The 9,177-nt window shown below is 45.3% G+C and overlaps 1 protein-coding gene across 1 annotated transcript; it reads right to left on the bottom strand.

The window, feature by feature from the left end:
• Nucleotides 1-1,329: 1,329 nt before the first annotated feature.
• On the bottom strand, nt 1,330-2,250 carry LOC125440741 (olfactory receptor 6N2-like). Its single transcript, XM_048510691.1, has one exon. It carries the CDS (start codon nt 2,248-2,250, stop codon nt 1,330-1,332), a length of 921 nt encoding a protein of 306 aa, XP_048366648.1.
• Nucleotides 2,251-9,177: the final 6,927 nt, after the last annotated feature.

The raw sequence follows: 9,177 nt of genomic DNA, 5'->3' as shown, positions 1-9,177 counted from the left end.
CTATCTTGATTCACTGAAAATTAAACAAAATATTGAATATTCACTCAGTCTTGGTTGGGGAGGGGTAGGATATGAACCTAATAAAGTACATTAAAAAGTAACAGAGGGGCTAGGATTCAGGAGATGAGCTTTTGCCCTTGTAGTTCACTCAGGAAGAAGACTGGGAATCTCTCTTGGGTGTGTTAGCTTAAGGAAATCCCTGTCTGTCTTCTCTGATTCCTGCCCTTTGTTGTTTACAAACACTGACCATTTCTTGTGGACAGAAACTGAAATAAACTTAGCAAGTCAGGCTTGTTTGCTTTTAGGATCAACATTTTGTCACCGCAGTTATTTCCTCTGAGTCTGAGCAAGTTTCTCCCTCCTCTTAGCATCTCTTCTCTGGGTAGGAAAGTGAGGCAGGGAGTGTTTTTGGCTGCTCCCTTTTCTAGTTTTTGGCCCTAGAGGTGCTGGCATAACGGTGAGGTCATGCAAAACATGATGCGGGACAAATTCAGGGGGTGGCTGTATTGGTCTGAAGCAGCAGAAAAAAGTTGGAGTCTAGTTGCACCTTTAAGACCAATTAAGTTTTATTCTTAGTGTATGATTTTGTATGTATTCTTGTGACAGCTTATACCCAGAATAAAACTTTGTTAATGTTAAAGGAATCAAACTTTTTAGAAATAAACTGGTGGGAAACTACTCTTTCTGTCCTCACTTTGTCATAACTGTTCCTTGCTCTTGTGCTGTCCGTCTGTCCATTCATTCATGTGTCTATTCATGTCTCCATTTGTCCATTCATCCATCCATCTGTCCACTTGCCCACCCACCCACTTGACTGTCCGTCAGTCCGTCCGTTGCTCATCTGTCTGGCGTCCGCCCGGTCAGTTCAAGTCTCGCTCATTCGTCCGTCCACACCAATCACACCGGGTCCACCCATCCATCCATTTGTCCACCCACCCATCCATTTGTCCACCCACCCATCCATTTGTCCATCCATCCATTTGTCCATCCATCCATTTGTCCACCCACCCATCCATTTGTCCATCCATCCATTTGTCCACCCACCCATCCATTTGTCCACCCACCCATCCATACATCAACCTCTCCGTCCATTCATCTTTCCACCCACCAATCCATCTGTCTGTCTGTCCACTCGTCTGTTCACCCACCCATCCAGACTGATTCTGAAAACTTGAGCTTCCATAACATTGTTAGTTCAGTCCTATTTAAGCCATTTTAGAAGCCAAAAAACCTTGACCTAGATAGGAACAGAGTTCTGTTTTGAATGCCAGACTCTTGGACTACTCCTGGTCAAAGAGGTTCAGTGTAGAGAACTTCTGACATTGCCCTTCACTGGATTCTTCTCCTTATTGCTGTCAGGATCTCTTTGTTCCTCAAGCTGTAGATTATTGGGTTGACTAGAGGAGTCAGGACAGCATAGATCACAGCAAAGGCTCTGTCGTAGTCCAGTGAATAACTTGTCTTCAGCCTGACGTACATAAAAATGATGCTTCCGAAAAAGAGGAAGACCACGATCAGATGGGAGGCGCAGGTAGAAAAAGCCTTCTTGCGGCCCTCGGTTGTGCGGATCTTCAGGATCGACTGGATGATCTTTACGTAGGAGATCATTATGAACATGAAGGTAACCAGGATAATGAACGAATTGACTGCAAAGTCTACTAAGACATTAATGGAAGTATCTGTGCAGGCCAAGCTGAGCAGCGGTGGGAAGTCACAGAAGATGTGCTCGATCCTGTTGGGGCCACAAAAAGGCAACTTGGATACTAAGATAACTTCAGAGATGGGACACATGAAGCCACAAATCCAACATCCAGTGGCCAGTTGAACGCACATCTTGGTGTTCATGATAGATGGATACCTCAGTGGGTCACATATGGCCAAGTACCTGTCGTATGCCATGGCTGTGAGCAAGTAGCATTCGGAGGCCCCCAATGAATGGAAGAAATACGTTTGTAGGAGGCAGCCAGCAAAGGAGATCCTCTTCTTCTCACTGAGCAAGTTGGAGAGCATTTTGGGGATGGTGGTTGCTGTGTACCAGACCTCCAAGAAGGACAAGACGCTGATGAAAAAATACATGGGTGTTTGGAGCCGGGAGTCTGTACGGATGATGGTGAAAATGAGCAGGTTGCCGACAATGGTGAAGAGGTAGAGGAGGAGGAGCAAAAAGAAGAGGAATGTGTTGATTTGTTGGGTGTTTGGAAAGCCCACGATGATGAACTCAGTGACCTTGGTCTGATTGGAACCTTCCATGAGGCACGTGGCTCCGTCTCTGAGCCAGTTAAGATGCCAACAGCATCTTCAATTCAGATGTTATATTGGGGAGTTGTTATATTGCAGATGTTATATTGGGGAGTTGCTGAGAAGAGAGCCGATTAAAGAAAATTAGCACTTCTGTGCTGTTGAGACTAGAAGGCAGGAGAAAGCACACGAGATTGCAGAATGAATTGGAAGCTGGATCTGGAGGGACAGCATATAATACAATTCTCTGTATTTAAGCAGGCTGTAATTATCACTGGAATTATCATCGGGATGCCCATGGCTAACTGATAGAGTGCTTTGCATTCAGAAGGTCCCAGGTTAATTTCTGGAATTATCAGTGAAAGGATATTTGACGGCAGTTCTGGGGATGACCTTCTCTCCAGAGCTTGAGATAACCTAAAGTAGTATACGCACAGGGATAGCCAACCAATGGCGCTCCAGATGTCATGGACTACAATACCCATCAGCCCCTGCCAGGCTATCTTAGTTTAGGTAGACTAAAGTTGCGTTCCTCAGAGGTATAACGTGACTAAACAATACATATAGATGATTGTCCATTGCTCAATTGGGCCATCCAGGTCAGGACTGATAAACAGAGGTGCTTTGCCATTGCCTGCCTCTGCGTAGCCACCCTAGACTAGTGGCGCAGTGGCGTAGGAGGTTAAGAGCTCGTGTATCTAATCTGGAGGAACTGGGTTTGATTCCCCGCTCTGCAGCCTGAGCTGTGGAGGCATATCTGGGGAATTCAGATTAGCCTGCGCACTCCCACACACGGCAACTGGGTGACCTTGGGCTAGTCACAGCTCTTCTGAGCTCTCTCAGCCCCACCCACCTCCCAGGGTGTTTGTTGTGAGGGGGGAAGGGCAAGGAGATTGTCAGCCCCTTTGAGTCTCCTACAGAAGAGAAAGGGGGGATATAAATCCAAACTCTTCTTCTTGTTATTATTGGTCTCCCATCCAAGGACTTCTTATTGGTCTCCCATCCAAGGACTAACTAGGGATGGGAAGCATTTGTTGAAGCATTTGCATTCATGAGGCTTAGGTTCAAGAGAAGCACCCAAGAAGTCAGATGCCACCTGAAAGAGGATAGCCTGTAGCTTAGGAGTACACCCCCTGGCTGGTGTGCAGAAGGCCACAGGTTCAATCCCTGGTGTCTTCAGTTGAAGGATGCTATGTGGATTTTTCTCTTCTTTGGAGAATAGTTTACTAGTTAGAGCGAAGACAACGCAAGGGGGAGATCTGACTCAACATCAATGGCTTTGTCTTGAAGGGAGAGAGATATATTGTCGCACCAGCTTTCATGGATTCACATACAGGTCAGGAGATGCATGAAGCACTCTTCTGAATAGTATGTATGGAAGAAAAAGGGTTTTTAAAAAAACAAAAAACAAAGCAAGGTCAGAAAGTCAAGCGATGTAGGAGGCAGTAGTGGGTGGGCTACAGGATTGTGTGCCACAACAGAGGCAGCGAAATCTATTTCAGTAAATTAGCTCTTGAGAAAACAATGGTGTATTTCACCAGGCTGCCCATGAGAGAATAATAGGAGAAGAATGATAAATATTGCCCATGGAAAGTCACTGCTGCTTGTTCCTATGTAAGAAACTGTAAAGGAAAAGAAAAGGAACTATACTGTGATTAAAATCTGGCTGTCATTGGGGGATGGATACAGATTTGGATCCTGGAGATTTCACAATGGCCTTGTGCTACAGGAGTGGAAAGCATTAGTGGCCCAGATCCTTTGGGATCCATTGGGACCCTGCCTCAGCATTCATTAAAACAACAACAAGAAGAGTTTGGATTTATATCCCCCCTTTCTCTCCTGTAAGGAGACTCAAAGGGGCTTACAATCTCCTTGCCCTTCCCCCCTCACAACAAACACCCTGTGAGGTAGGTGGGGCTGAGAGAGCTCTGAGAAGCTGTGACTAGCCCAAGGTCACCTAGCTGGCGTGTGTGGGAGTGTACAGGCTAATCTGAATTCCCCAGATAAGCCTCCACAGCTCAGGCGGCAGAGCTGGGAATCAAACCCGGTTCCTCCATGTTAGATACACGAGCTCTTAACCTCCTATGCCACTGCTGCTCCTGAGGAGACCTGTTGGATCAAACCTGAAGTCCATCTAGTCCAGTCTCACAAAGTGACCAACCGGTTCCTCTGGAGGTCCAACAACAGGGCACTGGGATTCCAAGGTTGACTGCCTTTGAACATGGAGGTTTCCTTTAGTTGCCTTGGCTTTTGTAGCCACTGATAGACCTTTCCTTAATGATTCTGCCTCATTCTCTTCCAAAGCCATCTGTGCCTATGGCCATCACTACATCCCCTGGCAATGAATTCCATATTTTAATCACTCTTCGTGTAGCAAAGTATCTCCTTTAGTCCTCCCTGAATCTACGGCTAATCAGCTTTACTGGATGCCCTCAATTCTAGTATTTTGGAAGAGAGAGAAAAATCTCTCTTGGTCAACTCTTTCTACCCCATGCATAGTTTTATAATTGTCATGCCCCCTCTTCGTTGCCTTTTTGCTAAACTGAAAAGTCCCAGACTCTGTAGCCTTTCCCCCACAGGGGAAAGTATTCCAACCCCCTAATTATCTTTAGCTGCCCTCTTCGGTTTTTTTTTTTTGCAATCCTGTGATGTTCTTTTTGAGATACAGTAATCGGAACTGCCCACCATTGTCCGAATGAGGCTGCACCATTGATCTGTTCAGAGGTATTATAATATTGGCCGTTTTATTTTCAATCCCTTTCCTAATGATCCATAACATAGTTTGACTTTTTCATCTGCATAGAGCATGCTGGGCTGACACTTTTCATTTAGCTCTTTGCTACGACCCCGAGATCTTTTTCCTTTTCCTGTCCCAGGGCTTTCGGATAAGGTGGGTGGGGGAAGATATTGAAATATATAAATAGATGTACTGCATGAACTGGTGTACTCTCTCAGGGTCTCCTGCCTATAAATGTAATAAATGAAATTTATTACATGTATTTTTCAATCCCATTTGAACAGGGCCACTTGGCACGCTACCGGAATTGTTTAATAAGCCCTGCTCAAAGGAGAGCCATAATGCTCGCCAGGTTTAATGTTATGCCTTCCGCCTTGTTACACGGCAGATTTAACAAGCAAGAAAAGCCTGATAGAATGTGCACGTGTAACGCTGGCTCAGTTGAATCTCTGGCCCACCAATTACTACACTGTCCCAGATTTAAGAAAATCAAGATCCAAGTATGTGAATCTTGCTCCTTTACACTCACCCGATTTGATTAGATTACTCTACTTGCTGGGCACTCCTGATCCTTTCTTCTGTATGAGAGTGGCAGACATTCTCCTGGAAATTATTAAATGCTGGTAGATTTCCTTTTACTCAACGTTTTATTTCCTGTTCTGTGTGTCTATTTTTTAATATATATTTTTACTATTGCAGTATTTATTTTATTGCTCTTTATGCAAATAAAGGCTTGGTTCTTTGACATGAAAATGAACATAAGAACATAAGAACAAGCCAGCTGGATCAGACCAGAGTCCATCTAGTCCAGCTCTCTGCTACTCGCAGTGACCCACCAGGTGCCTTTGGGAGCTCACATGCAGGAGGTGAACGCAATGGCCTGGAGGATGGACTTGCTAGAGCGATTCCCCCTTGGCTTGTCAGTGATGTCTTGGTCGCTTAACCATCACTGCTGGCAGATCTTCAAAAAGACCTCTTGGAGAGCACTTGGTCACCAGAGTGGACACATTGAGCTAGAATGGACCAATGGAATGACTCGTACCAAAGGAGCATGTTATGATCTTCAGAAGGGACTTACTGTTTTGTCTTTCAGGGTCCACAATTGGGTTTCAGGAAGACAACGAAGAATATAAGCTGCTCCGTCCCTGTCCCTGCTCAGCCTTGATTATTTGGTCTCCGGAATATTTTTCCAGTTATCGCTCTGAGGATGGAGTTGTTAGGGGTTTGGTTAACGTGATCTTGATTTCCGCAGTCTTGCCCATCAAGGGTAGCATTTATTGCCCTTTGGTGCTTCTGGCTGCCTCTGGCCGATGGTACTGTTGGTTTTCATTGGCTCGGAGGTCTCTTTTCTGTACTTACGCCCCAGGAGAAAGGGGCTTTTTTTTGTTTGCTTGCTTATGCCGTGGGGCTTTAAAAACAGAACAATTCCTCCTTGGCTTGATACAGAGCCGAACCCCTGATGATCCGATCCCAACGGTACAAATCAGCAAGGCTCAGGTGAACCTATAGACCAGTGGTGGCGAACCTTTGGCACTCCAGATGTTATGGACTACAATTCCCATCAGCCCCTGCCAGCATGGACAATTGGCCCCCTCTCCCCTTCCCTTGCATGCCACCCCTCCTCCTCCCTCCCCTCCCTTGCATGCCACCCCTCCCCCTCTCTCCCTTCCCTTGCATGCCACCAATTGGCCATGCTGGCAGGGGCTGATGGGAATTGTAGTCCATAACATCTGGAGGGCCAAAGGTTCACCACCACGGCTATGGACTGAAGACCTATGGGAACCGAGATTTTTAAATCAAGATATCAATCTCAAATCCCTAAATGTTCCAGGTAAGTATCAAATGGAGAGCCAGCGTGATGTAGCGGTTAAGAGTGGCAGACCCTAACCTGGAGAGCTGGGTTCAATCCCCCACTCCTCCACATGAAGCCTGCTGGGTGACCTTGGGCCAGTCACAGTTCTTGTTGAACTCTCTCAGCCCAGTGGAGGCAGGCAATGACAAACCACCTCTGAACGTCTCTTGCCTTGAAAGCCCTCTGGCGTCACCAGTGACTTGACAGCGCTTTCCACCACCAAGTATCATAGATAGCAGATACTAAGAAATATCTCTACATGAGGTCTTGATGATGAGGGTAGATGGACTAATGATCTAATTTGCTATGAATATTTTCAAATACTTGTTCTGGCTTCCGAGCACCTTTCCATTTAATTGGCCAGAACACTAATCTCGTTGAATTCTACCTATAGAAGAAGAGTTGGATTTATATCCCCCCTTTCTCTCCTGTAAAGAGACTCAAAGGGGCTGACAAACTCCTTGCCCTTCCCCTCTCACCACAAACACCCTGTGAGGCAGGTGGGGCTGAGAGAGCTCAGAAGAACTGTGACTAGCCCAAGGTCACCCACCTGGCATGTGTTGGAGTGTACAGGCTAATCTGAATCCCCTAGATAAGCCTCCACCACTCAAGTGGCAGAGCGGGGAATCAAACCTGGTTCCTCCAGATTAGAGTACACCTGCTCTTAACCACTGCGCCACTGCTGCTCCTCTAGAATCATAGAGTTGGAAGGGATAATACAGCCGCCTAATCCAACCTTCTGCTCTATGCGGGATCAGCTAGAAAGTCATGGTAACTCTTACACTCCAGATGTTATGGATCATACATTTCACATCAGCCCCCCCGCCAGCATGGCCAATTGGCCATGCTGGCAGGGGCTGATGGGAATTGTAGTCCATAACATCTGGAGTGCCAAAGGTTCGCCACCACTGAGCTAGAGCATCCCAGGCAAATTTTTGTCCACCTGCTTCTTTATGACTGTCAATGAGGGGGAGCTCACCACTTCCCTAGGCAGCTGATTCCACAGCTGAACTACTCTTACTGTAAATCCCGCCCCCCCAATATCCCAGCGGAACCTCTCTGCCCATAATTTATACCCATTATGCGAGTCCTTCTTCAGCTGCTGCCAACAGGAACATCTCCCTGAACTCCTCTAAGGGACAGCCCTTCAAATACTTAAAGAGAGCAATCATTCCCCCCTTAATCTCCTCTTCTCCAGACTAAACATTCCCAAGTCCCTCAGCCTTTCCTTGTAGGGCTTGGTCTCCAGGATGGTGGCCAAACATATGCCCACTGGAAGGTTGGCATATGCTTGCTTTTTCACCAGTGGCCCCTCATATATATATATATATATATATATATATATATATATATATATATATATATATATATATATATATATATATATATATATATATATATATATATATATATATATATATATATATATATATATATATATATATATATATATATATATATATATATATATATATATCATGATATATATATATATATATATATATATATATATATATATATATATAAAGAGTAAAGGTTCACAAAAGGTCATCTTCTAAGTTAGCAGGAGTTTGCCCAACCCAAGGACGGAGACAGTCAGTCTAGGGGCAAGAAGTAGCAAAGATTAACCTTTAACATGATTGGTTAGTTCAACTGTAACTCTAGACCAGGGGTCTTCAAACTATGGCCCTCCAGATGTTCATAGATTACAATTCCCATGAGCCCTACCATTTGGCCATGCTGGCAGGGGCTGATGGGAATTGTAGTCCATGAACATCTGGAGGGCCATAGTTTGAAGACCTCTGCTCTAGACCAATGAGAGACTGATGCCAGGGCGGGGAAAAGTATCCTGTTGGATGTGTGCTTTGTAAATGCTAATTTCTGATAGAGTTGAGTCTGAGTTCAGTGTGTGTGTTCAACTTTGTTATTGCTGAAAAGTTCTGTATAGTCTTATAGTCTTGTATAAAATAGGCTTGTGTAACCTTGCAACTGCTAAAGTAAAAACCTTCCTATGGAAAGAACATCTTGCGTGGAGAGTATTCTTTTCCAAGTGTGGTGGAAGGTAGCAGTGAGTTCAAGAAGACGACTAAATCTTCTCATCTTACCAGAGTGACTCCGCTTTAAACTCTGCTGATAATAATGTGTTGGTAAGACATTTGCTTTGGATGCAGACGTTTCCAGCAGCCAACCCCCATATCTCCAGCTGGACTTGTGGCTGCTGCAGATACTGGGAAAGACTTCTCTCTGCCTCAAACCTCGGAGTCCTACGGCCAGTCAGAACGGCCAGCAGAAGGCTAAATGGACTGAAGGCATAAGGCAGATTCCTGTGTTCAGAGGTTGCAGGGAGGGA

Source organism: Sphaerodactylus townsendi, linkage group LG01, assembly GCF_021028975.2.
Source record: "Sphaerodactylus townsendi isolate TG3544 linkage group LG01, MPM_Stown_v2.3, whole genome shotgun sequence".
NCBI lineage: Eukaryota > Metazoa > Chordata > Lepidosauria > Squamata > Sphaerodactylidae > Sphaerodactylus > Sphaerodactylus townsendi.
Note: the sequence above shows the minus strand (reverse complement) of the source record. Positions and strands in the feature narration are given on the sequence as shown.